Genomic DNA, 22,251 nt, shown 5'->3' with positions numbered 1-22,251 from the left:
TCTGAAATATAATGAATTCAGAAGGCGTGTTTATAGAGTCATGCCTCCCCTCTTATGTAGACGAATGATTGAGTTTTTATAATAGTTAGATTGGGAAATGCATGGACAAATGGTGATTTAGTAAGATGAGCATTAATATTTGAACGTATGAAACTAAAAGCCTGAATTTATGGAAGAATAAATGGCATTTAAAGTTTGTATATGTTTACAGTTAGCCTGCTTAAATCATCTCTGGATTTATTCCAGGATGAAAAACACATTATTTAATTGTGGCTTTGGATAAATGCTTCAGGGTTGCCATTAATCAGAAATGTGGCAATATCTGAGCAAGCAATCTCATTGCCATTTGTTAATTCTCTGACTAATTGTGACTTTTAGCATGGAAAATACTTGGAGTCTCTGGTTAATTTACATTATTTTACTTTGGGATCAAACTGGTTAATTTACATTATTTTACTTTGGGATCAAATATGAAAAATAAACTGTTATTTGAATACAGTGCGACACACTACCTATTACTATAATTTTATAGTTAAACTTAACTAAAAAATTTTTCTTGTACATTGATGTGATCGATTAGCTTTAATTTGTTAAGCATATTCAGCATTAGATCCAGAAAGTTATTCTTGCATAATTTTTTCATTTTTGGAAAATGTATTCTGGGACACTGAGGGCTAGCACATTTTTGATGATGAATAGAAATATTGATACATATTGCCTAAGAGCATTGAGAGTTACATCACACATACTGTTTGCTGTAGTCATGATGGATTTTAACTTGAGCCATTTGAATGACAAGAGAGGCTAATGAAGTATCGTTAACCTGGAATATTAATTCCCTTTCTCCTTCCACAGATGCTGTTTCACCAGCTGAGTCTTTTCCCCGTTTCTATTTCAGATTCTCAGTACCTACTGTTATTTCTTAATATTCTAAATGTGTTTAGAAGCACTTTATACAATGTTCTTATGCATCAGATAGCAAAGGAAACTTGTGAAACAGACAAATGAACTGCATGGAGTAGGTCTGAGATGTTAGTTCAATTCCATTTGAAGGCAATATAGCTGCGAACGTTTGTAACCAGGTGGTGGTTTCTTAGTCTAAATTTATTCCCCAGATGGTCTTGGTGCAATTGTTGTTTTTAAGCTAAATTGGAGAATTGAGACAAACTTAATTATATAATGTGTAAAATAATACTTGTAAGAAGTCTCTTGTCAATTTGTCAGTTGGATTATTGCAGTTCATAGATAAGGACACCTTATTTTCACAAAACTGATGATTGAAAGAGTAAGAAGGACAGTTTTTATCCACCTGTTTTCATTTGAGCCTTTAAAATTTGCCTTGCTCTTGATCTTGATAGTGTCAAGATAATGAAAAGCTGACAATGAAAGGATTACCAGTATTTCATGTCTGGAAGCTATTCTTGCATGATGAACAATACAGATGAATAAGGAGGGCTGAAAATGCAAGTAGCTTTAGAAGAATGTGTTGCTTTCAGCACCCAATGTTTCAGTTTGTATTAGTGTTAAAGGATGCTTTCTACTTCAATGTAAATTCCAACAAACTTAAAGGAAATAAATTGTTGGACATATTGAAGTAGGGTATATTTTATTTTTTTATGGCTAAAATGAGATCCACATTGTAAGTTACTGGGTTGCATAAAATGATAATACACTGTACTGTGCTTCTGCTTCTTCTTTTAGCCTTTGTGTACCTTCTCCAAATAATATACTGAGTGATTGTGTTTAAAGAGAAATGTTAAATATAATGAGACTGTGAGTTTTCATGGACTCACCCAGTGAAAGAATACATTGGTTTAGATAAAAGTTTAGACAAGAAGTCAAACATTATTGGACTCTACAATGTGATATCGCTCAAGATGGTTTAACATGAACTTTTGTCTTGAACAATTGATATGATTACATTTTGCTATAAACTTGTAAACACAATAGTGATGGCCATATTATTATAGCTTGTGTATGTATTTTGGAAGTTTTATATAAAAACAGAAAGATACTTTAAGCATCAGGTCAGGCAATGTGGGGAGGGAGAGTTATCCCATACATCAATAATTTCAGAAATTTGTACAGTGCAATATTGTCAATTGAAGTGACTCAGTAGTAGTACTGTCATGGATTCAAACCCTTTAAAAGCCTGTGGATGTAAACTAGACTAAAGTTTCAGCTCACTATTTTTGGGAGGTAATTTCAAGAAGAGAAAAGAAACTGCTCTTTCAGATGGGTATGAAAAACCTCAGGATAATTTTTTAAATTAGCAGAAATACTCTGGCATCCTAGCAAAGCTTTATATCTCACCAAAAGTGGCTGAAACAAATCATTTGTCACATTTTTTTAAATCCCTGTTTCTGTGACCTTACATTATGGAAGATTTCTGCCTCATTTCTCTACATAGCAACAGACTCCACTTAATGCATTCTTCAATGGATATTAAGTTCTTTGTGATTGTGAAAGCATGCAATTCTCTATATAAATATAGGTTGTTCATTTTATTCGCGATTTCCTATGGACTTTTTCATGTACAGTAATCTTGTTCTGGACATAATTTATTGTTCAGTCTTAACTGTCCTGTGAATATAAGATTAAAATAACATTTAAAGGATTTTCATGAATTCTGTAATAATATATTTATTTGTATATTTGACAGAAGGTGTGTTGCTGAAGGCATGTGGTCAAATAAGAATGTTGTATAGTTTAAAAAGGTATTCTAGGTTATGGCCCTACAAATTATTTTATACTTGATTATCACTGAGAGAGAGCTCTCCTGATTTTTATCATAATTGCTTGTGACAGCTTTTGGTAGTAAACAAAATTGTCTTTGTAGTTTGGGATGAAATCTTCCTGGAGCTGCAAGAGACTAGGGTGATGAAAATGTTTGCCTATTTCTCACCCTTGGGTTCTTGCATATCTTAACTTTGCTTCATCTGTTCCCTTGTCTTTTTCTCTCCCTAACAATTCAGACATTGTATCACATTTAGTAGATTCTTGGGTAAAATACTCTCTTTTTTGCAGCAATGTATGTCTTAATGTTGTTGAATTACATGCTTGCTTGGCTAAATGTCACATACTGCCTGCACTTTTATGGATAAGATGTAAAATTGAGATTGTGCTCATAATATTAAAAAGGAACGGAGGAGTTTTTCCTGACATCCAAGTCAATATTTATTCCTTAGCCATCAATGAAAACAGATTGCATTAAAGTTTAGTATCTGCAATGCAGTAACATTTCTTAAAATGATTTACAGAAATACAGAATTAGATTACCCTAAGGTAGTGTTTCCCAATCTTTTTTAGCCCTACACCCCCTCTCCCAAAGCATTTTTGTACTTGCCAACGCCCCTCTTAGACACAATATACTTTCTGGCACCCCCCCCCCCCCACACCACCGCCATAGTGTAAAAACATGTCTACCATATGCTAACATGAGAAAAATGATCCTGCTTTAAATTTTTGTTTGTCTTTAAACACAGTACCATTGTGCTGTACAGCAGCTTCAAATTCAAGATGATACTTAGCAAGGGTTGAAATATCCAGTTCAAGTTTTGACAGCAGAAGTCTTAAGTCCCCATGTGTAACAATGCCTAAGCAGATTCAGTTTTTTGTGAGTATGTGGTTCGCTGCACTAAAGCCTCTTCAACAAGGTAGAAGGATGAAAATGTAATGGAGAGCAATTTAGCTCTTTTCCAAAGACTAGGAAACTTCATATGACTGTGTAGCCACAAACCACCAAAGCCAACATTTGAAAATCATTTTTGCTTCTTCATCAATCTGAATTTTGATCATTTCTTCCTGCACGTTCTCTTCCTGTTTTTCCACCTTGCAATGAAATGGGTTAATTAACAGGTCCAGAATTTCGAGATCATTGAAATCCTTGAATCAATTCTGAAAATCCTTCCTCAGTGACTGCAGGTTAAGCAGCACTCTTGCAAATCACTGTCTGTGAAGAGAGTGCTGTACTTTCCATGTAGGAAAACTGTGAGAACGTTCTCCTCCCAATGTTTTGCTTCCATGTTTCCAATTTTCTGATAAAAGTGGGCTCTGCACTTTTTGCCTGGATTAAATTGAAATTGTCACCCTGCAGTTTCATATTTAGAATGTTCATTTTGTCATACGGATCGGCTAGGTATGCCATGTCTCCACATAAAAGTACAATCTTGTTTCCCAAGCTCTTGTTGACTTTGAATAAAAATTCAACCTCAATGTCAAAAAGTTCAAAAAAGTATTTTAAGCAGCAGCCTTTTGACAGCCAACACACTTCAGTGTGAAGAAACAAGCATTCAAACTCATCATCGTTATCTTGGCATAATTGGCAACATATTCTGCTGTTTAATGAATGAGCTTTAGTTTTGATGTTAGCAGATATACAAGAGTCATTCTTGAAAAAAGTAGCTGGCTGAGGTTTCTGACTCTGAGTTTTTGAAATGAATTACGCAATGGATTGCAAGCAGACTTGGAATTTCTTTTTTCATAGATGTCAGTGAACCAAAATGGTGACCTGTCATATATGATGCTCCATCTGTTGCACAAGAAATCATGTTCCTTTTAGGAATACTTTTATCCTCAAATTACATTTTGAGCTCGTCATAGATTGATTCTCTGTTGATATTTTTAACTTTTTACAAAAGAGAATCACTTCATAAACTTTTCCATTTTTGATAAACCATACATATGCCATTAGCAATGCCTCATTGCCTTGCACAGTTGACTAATCCATTTGTATCGCAAATTCTGCTTTTTGTAGCTCTGTGCAAATCTGACACTCAGTGTCTTCACTCATTTTGTCAATACGACAAGCTACAGAGTTACTACTCAGAAAAATTGATTTTAAGACACTGATATCCATTTTGAGAACATTGTGAGCACTTCTGATACAGCAGGCATTATTAATCTTTCACCAGTTGTATGAGATTATCCACACTTGCAAACATTGCTTCTTTTAACAAAAGAAGCAAAGAGACCATTGTGAAGGTCGTTTTTAGCTTTCTTGGCAAATGCCTCAAAGTGTGCAACACTTTTCAAATGCTTCTTTCATCTTCTAGAACAGAATAAAACTAGCCTTTTCAGGTCATCTTTTGCAGAAATCTTGATGGTTTCATAGCTTCATTAGACAGGACAGTATTACAAATAAGACGCATGGAACAAGTGCTCACTGCCTGCAGAGCTATGGTTCTTCGTGTGTTCAAGTGCCTCTTCCTATTTTTTGGAAGTACCTTCTCTACTAACGGTCAGTCAGGACTTGTGCTTCAAGCTAGAGTGCCGCTTATTGCCCCTGCCCAAGACTCTTGAATGCCCCCCGACAACTTCTATTTCCCCCTAATGCCCCCTTAGGACACATAGCCACGCCCATTGGAAATCGCTGCTCTAAAGAAGCATTAGGACAGATGAATCTAAGATTACATTTTATTAAGTTTTTTGCTTTGCAGGCATCACTGCCTGGACCAGTATGTGTTGTTCATCCTAATTGCACTTGAGAATGTTGTTTGAAGTCACATGTTTGTACGCCTCAAGGCCCATTGGTGTAGTTTCTTCTGCAATGCTCATGAATAGGAAGTTTGACTATTTAGACTTAGTGATGACAAAAGAATGGCAATATATTTTCCAAGACAGAATTGTATGTGATATTGGGGGAAACCATGGATATTGGTTTTTCTACACCCTCTCCTTCTTGGTGGTCAAGGTTTCAGGTTTGAGAGTAATTTTGGGTGTGTCAGGAAGTGTGTTACCCATTAATGATTGCTTAAAGGTTCAAAGGTTCATTTATTATCAAAGTATGTATGCAATATGCAACTCTGAGATTCTTCTTCTCTAGTTAGCCATGAAACAAAGAAAAGCCATGGAAGTAAGTTCAAAGAGAAACAGGAAATCCATTCTCGCCATAAAAAAGAATGGCAACGTGATCATCAAAACCTTCAAACTCCCTCCCACCCCGCAAAAACACAATGAGAACATTGGCACCCAAATCCCTCTTTCCCACACAACAAAAATAATAAAAGCACGACAAGAACATCGATCACCTAATGCCCTTCTCCTTGCACCAAAAAACAATGAGGAAGAATGGGCAAAAACACAACATAAAAACAGTAAGACTGAAAAAGTCCATAGTCCAAATCCATAAACACAGAACCTTGGTAATATCTTCCAACATCATGGAAAGAGAGCAACACAGCTGTGCTCTAGTACTTCGGTTAGTCATAGATAGATCATTTTTCCCATCTGTTTTTGTTTCTCAATTGATTGCTTATTTGATGAAAATTCTGAAATGTTTCTTTAAATGTCTACTACTGTTTATATACCATCATACCTTTAATACTTAAGGAATCTAAATGAAAGCAAAGGATTTTTATAAGCATTGCCTTCTGATGGATATAACAATCATTTTTTAAATTTTAATCTCCCATAATCAATGTGTTTGGATTGAATGAGACGTTAAAATGTATGAAGTTTTCAATCAGGAATCCAAAGATTCAAATATTCAATGATTCTAAGTATCATAGTATGTATAAAACCATGAGATTCATCTTCCTGCAGATTCATCCAACCTTCTCTTAACCCTATCCCCTATCTTCATTTCTGATTTTGAACAAAGCAGAGAATTGTCCTTAATCTCAATTATCAAAATACATTTGGAGAGCTACTTAGATATATTTAAATCTAGTAAGTCCCTTTACAGCATAACTTGGAGCTGATAAGTCCATGGTTAAAAGTGAGCAACCATTCATCTCCCATGGTCATCCCTTCATCACCTTTAATGCTTTTGAACTTAACTGCTTTGTGAGCTGTGATCCTTCTCTGAGATGTCTATTCCTTCTACCACAGTTTCTGATATTTCTGTAATTACCTATGACGCACCTCTCAGCTATATTCACTCTGTCCTTCTGCCTCTATACTCTCTATCTTTAAAAAAACTCTTTAATTCTTTAAGTATCTCTTCTCAATTGACAAATAGCCATGCTACCATATATCTCAGAATTCTAGACTCTGAGGCTTCATTGTTCCAAAAAGGGTGGTTTTCCGTTGAGGAAACTTGCGTGTCAAATCTGAGAGCCTGAAAGATTTTTTTTAATCTTCTTGGTTTTTAAAGTATAATTAGAAGATCATTTAGGACTTCACTTAAAAATAGTACACAGAACTAAAATCTGTTTGTATCTTTCCTAATCATCACCATGTATATTGTCTGCTTTGGAAATCTCAGTTTTTGAGATTTTAAATTTTCATGCTTTACAATTTTCCCCATTTTTGGGCACTACTGTGAAAAAAAGAGCATGTGATTCTCAAATAAAAATTCTCAGTTAAATTGATCAAAATCCCTTTTTGTAATACTCATTATGTGGACAAAGAGTTGGGGCTGGTACATTTTCAAGGCACTGTCAATAAAGGAATGATGAAGTTCATGGGTTTGTGGACCATTCCGAAATCTAATGCCAGAGCGGGATGCAAGCTGTTTCTAAATAAGTGAGTATGGGTTTTCACTCTCCTGTATTTACTCTTTGATAATAGTATCAGGAAGAGGGGATGTCCTAAATACTGCAGGTCCTTAACAGTGCATGTCCCCTTCTTGAGGCATTGCCTCTTGATATTCTTGATGGTGGGTAACTAAAAGTGGCCAATTTACCTACAAAAATTAATGTCTTTAGATGCAAGCTGGAGCACCCAGGGGAAGCCCATTTTGCCACAGGGAGAAAGTGCAAAAGCCACACAGGTGGCACCTGAAGTCAGGATTGAATCTGGGTCACTCGAACTGTAATTCTGCAGCTCACTAGCTGCACCTTTGTGCAACCCAGATTGTTGTGGAACTTAAATTCAGTAGGTTAGATAATCTGGGATAAGATCAGAAACAAGAGAGTGTCTTGGCAATCATGAAACTACCACATTAAAACCCATCTGGATCATAGGGAAGGAAATCTTGAGTGAGACCAGATTCCCCCAAATTAATTAATGCTTAACAGTTCTCTAAAGTTGCCCAGCAAAATCATCATTTATGTCAAAAAATATCATTATGGTAGCATAGTGTTTTCATTACTGGACAACCAAGGGCATTCACACAGAGAAATGAATTATAATTCTACCATAACTGTTGGAGCATTTAAAATTAAGTATTTAAAACATTCAGACTGATAAAAAAAAGCTGACGTTAAGTAGGTAACTGAACCCACCTGTTTCACTCATGTCCTCAAGGGAAGAAAATCTGTCATCCTTATCTGGTCTGAACTATGTGACTACAGCCACAAAAAAACTGTAAAAACAGATGTTACTGACTTTTAACTCCTTCTTCAAATCATTAATTATCAGCGATTAATAAATGCTGGCATTCTGGAATGAATGTCCACCAGCTACAAATGAGTAAATAAGAAGATTCTCCTACTCATTCCTCTCAATCATGAAAACTCTTTTTATTTAAATTAAGATAATAGAAATATTGAAGTAAATTTAGACAACACCACAGGTGAAACTTATGTTGAAATGTGTGACTCACACTCACACCGTAAGTTTACAAAAAGCGTTTGTGTAGCAAGTTGAACTGCTTGGGGATTCAGAGCACCCCTGGTGGAATGTTAGATCATGACTTCATAAATCTGTTTCAGTGTTGTACTTTTATTTCCTTTCGTTATGTGCTTTTTGGAACAGCTGCATTATGAATAACTAAATGGACTGCCTACTGAATGATCAGGTTCATTACATGCAGTTCATAACTTGTAATGAACAAAGCAGCACCCAGATAACTTAGGTGTGAAGGGAAGTAAATAAAAACCCAGCTGAAATGAATCAAACTTCATCTGAATTGAATAAAACCCAGTCGGCATTCTTTGACCCATGCAGGGAGTGAAAGAAATATTCTACCTGCTTTCCTGGTATTACCAATAGGCTGTAATTCCCTTTTAAAAGAAAACTATCATTTTTGCCTTGAATTTTGAATAAGTAAAAAAAGAATCCACGATGTTTCTCCTGCTGATTCAATCATTCTTTCTACCTGAAAATTAAAATTGTGGAATTTGTGAAAGAAGCTAACATTGTAACATTGTTTACAAGTTTTGGCAATTACGATCGATGTAAGTGTGTTCTGGATGTCTTAAGCATGATGAAATATAAATGTACTTACAATTTTTATGACTCAACAATTAATGTACTTAGAATGTCAGATTCAAAAACGTAGCATGTTGTAAAATTAATTAAGTTTATTTGAAGTGAATGAAAACATAGTTTGAATCCACCTTCAAAACTGCATGACTAATGCTTAGAAAGTATATAATTCAGTGCCCCATGCAAAACTTTTCCCTGGACCTTATACATTTGTCCTTAGTAGACTCCAAAATTAATCATTTACTTTTTTTTTGGCTACTACAGCATGTGAAGCCCAGTTTCTCTGTACAGCAATATTGGCATATGAATTTCTTAATAAGTAGTTATAGAGCTAGTTTTATCTTACATGTGCATTATTGCACTGGTGTCTTCAGATTTTTTCCTCTAGCTTCAAAGACATGCAAATACATAATTAGCTCTTAAGAGAGTCATACTAATTAAAATGCTTTTTTGGTTGCTGGCTTATGATATATTTTGAATGAAGGCTTCCTTAATTTGTCTGATGATTGCCAGGAGTTTTTGTCATGTCTGACCCAGCGTATGAACAGTAAAACTATAAATAATAGTTCTCAGAACAATGCTTGCAAATCAAAGCAGTTGAATAGCATCTGACCATTTTGAAATTGTTTTTTTAAACCTTTGTAAAACTTACAAATTGTTGTAAATCATTGAAATTCTTCAGCATGTTGGGCTGTGGGTGGTAGTTGTTGACTGTATTTAAGGTAGTAACTAACTGATTTTTGGCCATCAAGAGAATTGAGTGGAAAAGTAGCCTGACAGATCAGCTTGATCTAATTAAACAACAGAGCAGTCTTCATGGTCTACATGGCCTGTTCTTCTGTTATAATAGGGAGAAATTATTTGTCCTTAAGCTTGTACTTAGTTTTGCTTATTTATTAATTCTGTGTAAATTCGATTGAACTAATGTCATAAAAACAGAACAAAATTGCATTGTGTGAAATTTGTGCAAGATTTGATTTTAACTATGGTTCAGTTATAGCAAGTTTGCTTCTAAGTGTGGAAGAAGTGAGCCATAAAAATGAACATAAGAGCACATTAAACACATGGTTAAATTCAGTGTTGGTGGAGTGCCGATTTTGGGACTTATTTTGCTTTTTTAGGAATATTGTATTGGAATAACATTACTGCATGGATTCAGAAATGGCTTGCCCTTCGAAAGCAGACAGTAGTTGCAGATGGAACACTTTTTTGCCTGAAGGTTGATGACCAGTGGTGTTTTGTAGGGATTTGTTCTGGGACCCTTGCTCTTCGTGATTTTTTAAAATATATAAATGAGGAAGTGGAAAGGTCAGTTCGTCGGTTTACAAATTACATGAAAGTTGGTGGAGTTGTGGATAGCGTAGAAGGTTGTTTTAGGTTACAACAGTACATTGACAAGATGTAGAGCTGGACTGAGAACTGGCAGAGGGAGTTCAACTTGTGTGAAGTGATTCACTTTTGAAGGTCGAAGTTGAAGGGAGAATACCGGCAGGATACTTAACTGTGTGAGGGAATAGAGAGACCTTAGGGTCCAGAGATCCCTCAAAATTACCTCACAAGTTGTTAACATTGTTAATAAGGCATATGGTGTGTTGGTCTTTATTAGTTGGGGTATTGAGTTCAAGATCCGCAAGGTATTATTGCAGCTCCATAAAACCCTTGTTAGACCACACTCAGAATATTGTGTTGAGTTCTGGTCATCTCATTATAGGAAGGATGTGGAATACTTAGAGAGGATGCAGAAGAGATTTACCAGGATGCTGCCTAATGAGGATAGGTCCTTATCCTTGCATTGTAGACAACAAATGAATTGGAATTCAAATGACAGACTGCTAAAGGCTGGCATTATTTAATTTAAAAACAAATTTATTGCAGTGTAGACAGCACTATAGTATAACTTAACGAAGAAAAATTAACATATTAATTTAGCTTTAAGATGTGCTTGGGAAACTAGTCTTGAGAGGAGGATGCAAAAGGTTAGATGGGCCACAATGTTGAAATGCAGGTGGTCGGCTGAGCAGAGGATGTTCCATTAAATACGGAATGTGGTTTAAATGATGAAAAGAAAGATCTGTTTAATGGAGGGTAGGAAATGACTGAATGTGGGAGAAGACCCTGTGAGATATAGAGTACTAAAATTACAAGTTGTAAGTCCTAGTACATAACATGGCGTATTTCATCTTGCTAGTTTGTGGTGTGCCATATCTTTCATGAAGAGAGAATGAGAAGGCTAGGTTTCTGTTCTTTAGTACTTAGGTAACCTAAATATACATTATTTGAATAGGCAAACATAGGGAAAATGTCTACCCTAGCTGAGGAGTCTAGAACTAAGGATTATTATCTACAAATAAAAATAGGACATTAAAGATCAAAATGAGAAGATGTCTTTTTTCCTCATGTCCTTTGGAGTCTCTAATCTGGAAGTTGTTGGTGTGATTATTATTAGAGAATCTCGTAAAGTGAAATATTCTTTGCAGAAAATGTAATTAAGGTGTTCAGGTAATGTCTGCAGAGAGAGGAAAAGAGTTAATATTTCACTAGAAACTTATTACCAGATTGTCCACATGTACAAAATACATCTATCAATTTTATTTTATTTCATCTTTCCATTACCTAAAGTGTTTTGTTTTTGTAGACACTTTACGGCTTGTGGTGCATAGAATTCCTGGGTAGCAAGTGAAGAGAATCTTTAGAAACCCATTAAAAGCAACTTTGAATAGACTTGGTGAATAATTGAATGTAGACCAAGAACAGGAAGTTTAGAGACAGAATTGTAAATGCATTGGAAAAAGGGGTGGGCTGCTGACTGGAAAACATTTTAGTCAGACAAGGGAGGGTGATGATGGATGTGGACTGGTTGCACAGGTGCCTCTCATTGGAATTATTTATCCATGGTGAAAATGTTTGGATTAAAACATTGGAACAAGACTAAACTGGAGTAAATGCATATTGGAAGTAACTGGTGAAAAGTTCAAAAATAAGCCAAGTCAAAGTAATGATTTTCAGAGCAAGAAATAAGCTATAATGATTGTTTGATGTTGTCTCTTGAAAATAACTGGATTGGAGTTGAAATTTGGAACCTCAGAAACAGGAATGCAATCTGCTTAAACCTATCCTCGCTATCTCCCCAGGTATGAGGCATGAGATTGGAATAAATCATTAGGTTATTCACATTTATTTTACTTGTAACTCATGTTGCTTTGTTTCCCAGGCTTAGAAAGCTGGCAAGTGTAAGGAAGTAGCAAGGGCTGAGGAGAGGTGCTTCCTTTAGGTTTTATTGACCTTTGCCCAGTATACCTCTGAGTTTGGTGTGAACGTTTTTACCTTCTTTCCTTTCTAATACTTGTAGTTGTAACCACTCTTCTAAGGCCATCATTCAGCCATTGGGATAAGAATTCTCTTTTCCCTGAGGTACTTATTTCTCCACACAATTCCAAATAATAATGTTTAAGAGGCATTTAGGCAGAAGTATGAAGGGACATTGACGATGTTCAGGCTGATGGATTAGTGTGGATTGGCATCATAGTCGCCACAGACATTAAGGGTCACAGGGTGTGTTCTTTTGTAATTTAGTTCAGTGTTCTCTAGTTCTCCCTGACCACCTTAGCTGCAAGCTGGTGCTACATCCTTCCCTTCCTAGTTGCTCTGGTTTGTCAATCAGGTTGACAACTACCAGGAATCTGGCAGGAGGAATTAAAGTTGCTGTGCAGATAAAAATAAGAAAAAGGCAAATTACTGGGTCTATTATTCATTTCAGGAAGGTCTGTCTCATCATGGTCTTGCTCTTTATTGTCTTCCTGCCTGTGTTGCACTTTCCCTGTAACGCTTTATTTTGCATGTTACTGTTTTCCATTGTACTACCTCGATGCACTGTTAAAATTAAACCATCTGTATTGATGGCATGCAACAGAAAGCTTTTCACTGTATATGTGACAATAATAAACCAATTTGCTTCTATATTTTGTCTTAATTACATTAAAAAATGAGAGACTAGATATTAATTTATAACTAATTAACTGATAGCATTCTAAACATTTTTAGCTTCAAATAATTATTTCAGTATAACTAATGATATATTATCAATTATTGAATAAAGATGATAAGAAAAAATTGAAATAGTTCTCCCATTCACAGAAGCATCAAGAATGGCTTAAATATCAGGACACAAAGCATTATGTGTGGAAAGATAAAGGGTTAACATTCCATGCTTCAGCTCTGATTAATGGTCTTTAAACCTATATGTTAGCTTTGCTTTGCTTTCCACAGATGCTGTTTGATGGGCTGAATGTTTGAGAATTTTTGTTTTTATTTCAGGTTTCCAACATCCGCATTACTTTTAGAAAACCATGAATGTTATGGAGATCATTCAGGCAGCTTGAAGTGTTGAGCGATACTTTGGCAATAGTTTTGAACTTACAGTTTTCCTCTTATTTTGTTTCTTGAAGGCATAAAATATTTACTAAATACAAATTCATTAACAAAGAATCCATATGCCAGAAGAGCTTTCATAAATGCTTTCTAGAATTCTACCTCTGCTCATTACAAAGGTTTGATACCAGTCTTGGATAAGTGTTCCAGTGCATTATTTTAAGCTTGGTAAACCTGCTGAAGAGTGAAGTAATTTTTTAAGCCAGTTAAATCCAGAGAATTCAAAGTAAGATCTGGTGGTATCACTGTTGGTTATGTTCAGAATGCAAACATTAAAAATAGAAAGGGGAGAAAATGCTCTGGTCTTCATTATGACCATGGCTGTTCCTTGCAATTTCCTGACAGGAATCCACTTCCCAAAATTTTCACCAACAGTCTCAATCACCGCTTCTCCCCCCGGCCCCAATTTTGAGTCTATAACAATCTGTTGTCTCCAGTTTGCAAATTTATTTATAAATAAATAGCACCATGTAAGTCCATAGATTTATTTAAAAGTTAAGTGTCTCCAGCTTAATGGTCTGAGGGTGGATAAATCTCCTAGACCTGATGGGATGCGCCCTCGTGTTCTGAAGGAAGTAGCTGGGGAGATTGTGGAGGCATTAACAATGATCTTTCAGGAATCAATAGATTCTGGCATTGTACCAGATGACTGGAAAGTTGCAAATGTTACTCTGCTATTTAAGAAGGGTGGGGGGACAGCAGAAAGGAAACTGTAGACCTGTTAGCCTGACATCAGTGGTTGGAAAGTTGTTGGAATTGATATTTAGGGATGAGATTACGGAGTACCTGGAGGCACTTGACAAGATATGCCAAAGCCAACATGGTTTCCTGAAAGGAAAATCTTGCTTGACTAACCTACTGCAATAATTTGAGGAAATTACAAGCAGGATAGACAAAAAAGATGCAGTGGATGTGGTGTATTTGGATTTTCAGAAGGCCTTTGACAAGGTGCCACACAGGAGGCTGCTTAGCAAGATAAAAGCCCATGGAATTACAGGAAAGTGACTAGCTCGGGTGGAGCATTGGTTGATCAGCAGAAAAAAGAGAGTGGGAATAAAGGGATCCTATTCTGGCTGGCTGCTGGTTACCAGTAGAGCCTCCCAGGAGTCGGTGTTGGGACCGCTGCTTTTTACGATGTATGTCAATGATTTGGACTATGAGATTAATGGATTTGTTGCTAAATTTGCCAACGATCCAAAGATAGGTGGAGGTGTGGGTAGTGTTGAGGAAACAGGGAGCCTGCAGAGAGACTTAGGTCGTTTAGGGAAATGGGCAAAGAAGTGGCAAATGAAATACAATGTTGGAAAGTGTGTGATCATGCACTTTGGTGGAAGAAATAAACGTGCAGACTATTATTTAGATGGAGAGAGAATTCAAAGTGCAGAGATGCAAAGGGACTTGGGAGTCCTTGTGTAGGATACCCTGAAGGTTAACCTCCAGGCTGAGTCAGTGGTGAAGAGGCGAATGCAAGAATGCAATATTGGCATTCATTTCTAGAGGTATAGAATATATGAGCAAGGATGGGATGTTGATGCACTTGTGAGACCACACTGGGACTATTGTGTGCAGTTTTGGGCATCTTATTTTAGAAGGGATATACTGATATTGGAGAGGGTTCAGAGAAGATTCAGTGAATGATTCCAGGAATGAAAGGGTTACCGTATGAGGAACGTCTGGCAGCTCTTGGGCTGTGTTCCCTGGAGGTCTGGAGAATGAGGGTGGGAATCTCATTTAAACTTTCTGAATGTTAAAAGGCCTGAACAGATTTGATATGGCAAAGTTATTATCCATTGTAGGGGAGTTTAGGACAAGAGGGCACGGACTTCAGGATTGAAGGATGTCCATTTAGAACAGAAGTGGAGAATGACTGTAGTCAGAGGGTGGTAAACCTGTTGAATGTGTTGCCATGAGCAGCTGTGGAGGCCAAGTTATTGGGTGCATTTATAGCAGAGATAGATATATTCTTGATTAGCCAGGGCATCAAAGGGTATGGGGAGAAGGCTGGGGAGTTGGGATGACTGGAAGAATTGGATCAGCCATGATTGAATGGCGGAGCAGACTCGATGTGCTGAATGGCTTACAGCTGCTCCTATATCTTACAGTCTTACGGTCTTAACCACAGAGAAGTACGGCATGGAAAGAAGCCCTTTGGCCCTCTGAATCCCATCAACCATCAATCACCCATTTACATTAATTCCACATTCATCTCAATTTTTCATTCTCCCATATTACAATTAGCTCTCCCCAGGTATTCTCACCTGCACCTAGAAGCAAGTTATATTGGTCAAATTATGTACCAACCTGCACATCGTTGGGGTGTGGTAGGAAACCCATGCATTTAGAAGGAGAATGTATAAGCTCAAAAGGCATCTGTGGTCAGGATTGAACCCAGGTCTGCGATGATTTGAGGCTTCGGCTCTACAAGATTTTTTTACTATTCTCTACTAATTATTGTTAACACATTTTATGATCAGAAAGTCTAAATGCAAAAATTCTGGCTGCATAAGTAAGTCTCTTGCGAGGATTTTGTGAATTGTATGCCTGTTATGTTGGTGATGTCACCAATATAACTTGCTTTTGGTGTGAATTACAAGTAATATAATGTGCTTTTGTTCTGTTTTAAGTGGTGAGAGGTTGTGTAAGTTGATGTTTAAAGCAACCAAATTGTTCTTGTGCACAAGTCACTAAAACCAGACATACATGAAAAGACCATAAAACACAGGAGCAGAATTAGGCCATTTGGCCCATTGAGTGCGTTCCAAAGTATTATTATCCCTCTTATTTACCCCATTTCCCTGCCTTCTCCAAGTAACCTTGGGCATCTATACTAATCAAGAAACTATCAACCTCTGTTTTAAATATACCCAATGACTTGGCCTCCACAGCCAACTGTGTCAATGAATTCGATAGATTAATCACCCTATGGCTAAAGGAATCTCTCCCTATCTCCTTTCTAAAGAGATGTATTCTTCAGCTATGCTCTCTGGTCTGAGACTCCTCTGCAATAGGAAAGATCCTCTCCAAGTGCACTCTATTTAGGCCTTTCTGTAGTTAACAGTTTTCAATGAGATACCTCGTTCTTCTAAACGCCAGTGATTATAGCGCCAGAGCCATGAATTACTCCCCCTACGTTAACCTTTTTGTTCCTGGAATATTTCTTGTAAACCTTCTTGGAGACTCTCCAATGCCAGCACATCCTTTCTTAGATAAGGGGCCCAAAACTGCTCACAGTACTCCAAGTGTGGTATGACCAATGTGTTATAAAGACTCAACATTGCATCCTTGCTTCTATATTCTAGTCCTCTCAAAATGAATGCTAACATTGCATTTGTCTTCCCTACCACTGATTCGACCTGCAAGTTAAACTTCAGGGAATCCTGAAGGAGGACTCCTAAGTCTCTTTGGACCTCTGATTTCTGAAGGTGCTCTGTGTTTTGAAAATAGTCTTTGTGTTTATTCCTTATATCAAAGAGTATGACCATATTCTTCTGTACGTTATATTCCAGCTGCTGCTTCTTTGCTTATTCTCCTTTTCTGTCACAGTCCTTCTGTTGTCTCCCTCTTCCTCAGAACTACCTGTTCTTCTACTTATCTTTGTATTGTGTACAAATTTGGCCACAAAGTTACCAAAAGCATCATCCAAATCATTCACATATAACATGAAAAGAAGCAGTCTCAATGCAGACCCCTGCGAACACCACTAGTCACCCGCAGCCACCCAGAGTAGGCCCACTTTGTTCCCACTTTTCATTTTCTGTCAGTCAGCCAATCTTCTACCCTTAATAATATTACCTTTCGGAGATGATGAAAGACCAAACAAGTATGATTCAACAAGTTAGATTTTATTACATATGTTTTATATCTTTTTTTTTAACTTTAGGCCTTCAGTTTCTTTGGAGACTGGGAGAAGCTGAATTGGACTGAAATAATGTGGTTACCTTAAACCACATCATTTTTTTCTCTGCCATGTTGGTAGCAAAAGCTTAGAAAAGCATATTTTTGCTCAATGATCATTTGATGCACAAAACATGGAAATGGTGGAAATGATTGATGAGACCAAATAATAAATACAGAATGTACAAGAAATAAATACAGCTGATGCTGGTATCAAAAACCAAACAGAATATGCTGGAAATGCTAAACAGATGAGGCAGTATCTATGCAGAAAGGAACAATTAAAAGTTTCAGGTGGATACTCTGGCCTGCCAAGTATTTCTGACTAGTGAAGGCCTGGTAATGAAATTGGTGATTGCTATTATGGTTCTTTATATTATATTTACTGTTTCTTTCAAGCTACATGTTTCTTCCTGATGGGAATTTTGTGAAGATGAAATGCTCTTCTGCTTGAACACTAGCAAATGTTTTTGAACTCGAGATTATAAAAATAGCCTGCATGACTCAAATGCCATTTTCCCTTCCTTTGCTACAGATCTCAATTTGCTTTTATATGTGATAAACTTGACTTTTTCTCCTGATTATTTGTTGTTGTACTGGAAAAGCTTTCTGTACTGTTTTATATCTTTAATCTTTAATAATCTTATGGCACCTGGTTTGAGTTTAATCTGCTGTTGAGTCTTGTCCTTGGATCATTGTCCTTTTTTTGCTCCCTATAGTAATTAAGAACCTTTCCTTTTCCCCTTTATCTTCTGTTTTGTTTTCCTTGATGTGGTTTGGAGTATTATTGCTCAGATTGCCCCTAAATCCCCAGAGTATTTTTTGTGGTTGCTGCAGTGATTGACCAGTGATTGTGGCAGGCTTAATGGACCAGATGGTCTCCTCTTGCACATCAGTTTTGTATCTTCATATGTTCAACTTGTAATTTTGTAATCTTTTGAATGGAAATATGCAGAGAGATAAAATGCAAACACAGCTCTGAGCAGAATCTAGGTCTATAACTTTAAACATGAAATCAACCGTACAATGACCAATCTCAGATGAAACGTGCCATGTAATTTAACAATGGTTACTTCTGTTCAAAACACTTGAGATTAGGTTGCATTTTATGACCACCTTGGATACAATGCAATTTAAAGTATAGTACTCATTCTTCCTTGGTGGTATTTGTTGATTTTATTTTATGCTGCTTCTTTTGAAGGAGACTTTGGTTCCTCTTATTCCATTGGCTTGATTGCATCAAAATTATTTTATTACATTTTGTGTTATATTCCTAGCTGGGCTGTTAACTTTGGCCATTAACTTATTGTTACATCTGTAGGCTTTGCATTCCAAACATCAATTTGGTAAAAATATATTGTAGCAGCATTATGTACAGTTCTGTAATGTAAAAAAAAGTTAGAACTTGCTGTTATTTTGGAAAAACTGAACTTACAGTTTTACATTGCACAGGATATGAGTAATAATCGAAATTAAATTTTTGGAAACATTCTGTGGGATTCATGCTTGCATTTTGGGTCTCTATGTAAACCATTAAAGCCAGCTGCTTGTTGTAATATTCCTTCAGTGTTAGGCAGGTGTTGATTTTGAAATCTTGAATAGCTGTTCTTTAAGTCTGCACATAGTAAATCCAATGAATCAAAACTACTTACCTGTACCAAATAGTATGTTTTAGTCAGTTCCAGAGGGAAGTATTTTAAGTCTGATTTTTATTAAAGCTGCTTAATTGTTTTGATCAGTGATATTTCCAGTTTGTTACTGCTAGGAGGTGGAAGAAGTATAGAGGGAGACCTGTCAGTCGTCCTACTTCTGTATTTATATTGGACTTTGTCCAAGTTTTGTTTTAATGAGATGCTTGATCTGCTAGTTGTATCGAGATTTATTTTCCCCAAGAGTACTGAGTTTGACCTAATTTTTATAGACCTAATCCTGGAGAACATACACATGTTTTGCAGAGAGCTCTGGAGTTATTTGTTCTTCAGTACTTAGTGGATCTGGAAGCCAAACCGAGAGAATGCTAACTTGAGTCAACAATATGATTTAACAAGTATCAATGAAACATTTTAGTTGCAAAAATCTGAAATGATGCTCAGCTTTCAGAATAAGTATTTCAATCTTTCACTCACAACCTCACATAGTCCTGCAATATTTAACCCCAACTTTCAACATTCCTCCTGACATTGAGCCAAAAAAAAAATGAGACTTATAGTGTATTATTGTTAAATATGTTTTGCATGCATTAGCCAAGTATGCTTGTAACTGAGTTCCTTAGACAGCAAATGTCAAAGGATATTCCATCTAGTTATTTCTGATTGGCTCCATCTTTTCCACCTTGACTCTATAAATTGTTATTGCCACACCATGAATAGAATTGAAATCTGCATTTTTTTAACATGCAGTTGAGATAAAGATCTAGGCAATAATTTTCTTGATGTAAGCATTCCAGTCTCCTAGTCAAACACTGAAAATGAGTCTTGCTTTTCAATAGGACATATATTTGGAGCTGTGGAAGATTTCAGTATTATTTGATCCAAAACGAAGTAATGAAGAAGAGAAATTGTCTCAGCATATCATTGTGGATGTTTGAAAATATAATGCCAATTGAAATGTATATGTAAATATTGTATAAAGACAGAATTATCTGTGGATAGTACTTAATTTATAGAATTAGTGATATGAACTCAAAAATCATTTTATGAAGGTTTTATTTGGTGTTCAATAGTTGAAAATTGACTTAATGTAGAAACAAATGTGATAATTTTGTGTGACCAGACATATATTGCTCATGAGTTACATATGCATCTCTGATGTAGTCTCCTCAGTTGTACTTATATAGTGTCAATCATTGCTCTTTCTATTATTTCAAACTTTGACCCACCTGTAAATGTTTCTTTTTCCAATATTGCTATGTCTTCTCCTGTCTCCACCCCCCACTCACATTATCTTCCTCATTGGAAAATTCTTTAGACAACAAAGTTGAGTTGCTGCTTCTCATTTGAAGCTGTGTTTTTGTGATGCCTACAATGTTGCACTCCCACAACTCTTTCTATTCATCACTTTTATTTCTTACATTCTTTTAATTAAGTTAAAATAATTAGCTACTCACAAAACATTTGTCTTTGTCTCCAGCGTCTCATGGGTTAATATAAAAGCACCTATCTTTTATATTCAGTTTTGCTTTCGAGTTTGTTGTCATTTCAGTGCACGTATTCACAGAAAAAAAAAGAAATTGCAGCATTACATGTACATACCATTAGATAGAAATTTCATAAGAGGAAAATAAATTATACAGAATTATAAAAAAGAAATTGTAACTGCTATAGAGTTCCCTCCTTCCTTTCTAGATAGTTTAAGTCATTTGGGAAATGCCTGGGAATCAGATTCTGGCTCAGAATGCAACCTTTTTGGTTGCTTGAAGCACCTCTCCTTCTTCCTGCTTCATTTCTCCTGCTGATTTGCACAGATCTGCTACTTCTGGATGGCTACTTGGGTACATAGCCCAGGTAGTCATCCAGAATTTCCATTCATGAGATCTAGTTCATTAATCTATTTATATACTGTCTATATTCTCATACAAAGCCTTACCTCTCATACTTGTAACATTTATTCTCTCCTTGTTAATACCCCTTCCTGCAGTTGCTCCATGAAATCCTTTATCTTGGGAGATAATATACAACCTTGGGATCATGTTTCTGTCCACAGAAATGTGTATATACCCCTATTTATTGAATCTTGTCCTGCCATTCTACTCCCAGACCATACTGTTGAGTCAACTACAGTGTCATGGACTTTGGCTGTTTTGAGCAACTGTCACTCCCTTCTGTATTTAGAGGTGAATATGATGCACTCATTGATGGGGGTAAAGGAGGTTCCTACACAATTTGCCTGTTCTCCTGGTCTGTCTAGTGGTCACCCCGGAAAGGTTCAATCTCTAGAATGTGGCATCCAGGTAGCCCTTCTTGAAAATGCACTGTGATAATGCTAGATTACATCCTCCATCCAGATCTTGAGCTTAAGTGAAGTGGAAGGAGACTTGTATGGAGAAAAAGAAAACACTGTCACATGTTTGTTGTGTTAAAAAGCCTAATTTTGTTCTCTAAAATTTTATGAATTCACTATAAATTTGCAGCTTTTTCTTTTTTTTTTGTAACAGGATGAAACGACCATTTGTTACAACATCTGAATATATTTTTGAGTTACCCAGTCTGACTGTACAAGCTACAAGGGCCCAGACTTTGCTGCTGCAAACAATTTTACAGAGTTGGACACATAATCCTGGAGGATCAGTGTCATTACCAGTAGATGAAGCTTTAATGAAGGACATCTTCAGACCTTCAGGTATGTTAATTCTATGATCTATTTGGAACATTGCTAAAATTTGTATCTCTTAATTTAGAATCCGCAGTTTTGATGTCTAAAAAAAATAATTTTCTTTGCAGCCAAGTGTTGATTTAAATGCTGCACGTAGTGATGTTCAGCACAGAAATAAGCACTTTGGCGCATCATTTCAATGCACTTACATTAATCCCATTTGCCTTCATGAAGGCCACAATCTTCTATACTTATGGAAATGTCTGTTTAAAAGCCTTATAAATATAGGATTTTATCTGACTCCACCAAATCCTTTGGTAAAGAGTTTCATATATCAAGCATTCTCTGTGTAAAAAAAAATCTTTCCCACCATTTCACCTTAGATCCTGTTGTTTTTGATATCCCTACCACTAGAAAAAGATACTGACTACTGTATCTGTGCCTCTTTTCATTTTGTCTCTGGTCACTCATCAACCTGGCAGCTCCAGGAAATATAAACACAGTGTATCTAATCTCTCCCCATAA

The 22,251-nt window shown here is 36.3% G+C and overlaps 1 protein-coding gene across 2 annotated transcripts in view; it reads left to right on the top strand.

Annotated features, from left to right (window-relative positions):
* LOC132398003 (intermembrane lipid transfer protein VPS13B-like) overlaps positions 1-22,251 on the top strand; it is a 1,044,617-nt gene that overhangs the window by 281,672 nt on the left and 740,694 nt on the right. For both annotated transcript variants that reach the window (XM_059976892.1, XM_059976883.1), the window contains exon 17: positions 21,569-21,753. In XM_059976892.1, the coding sequence (XP_059832875.1) occupies positions 21,569-21,753 (185 nt within the window). The remainder of the gene's footprint in view (positions 1-21,568; positions 21,754-22,251) is intronic.

The sequence above is a fragment of the Hypanus sabinus genome, chromosome 1 (genome assembly GCF_030144855.1).
Source record: "Hypanus sabinus isolate sHypSab1 chromosome 1, sHypSab1.hap1, whole genome shotgun sequence".
Taxonomy (NCBI): Eukaryota; Metazoa; Chordata; class Chondrichthyes; order Myliobatiformes; family Dasyatidae; genus Hypanus; species Hypanus sabinus.
Note: the sequence above shows the minus strand (reverse complement) of the source record. Positions and strands in the feature narration are given on the sequence as shown.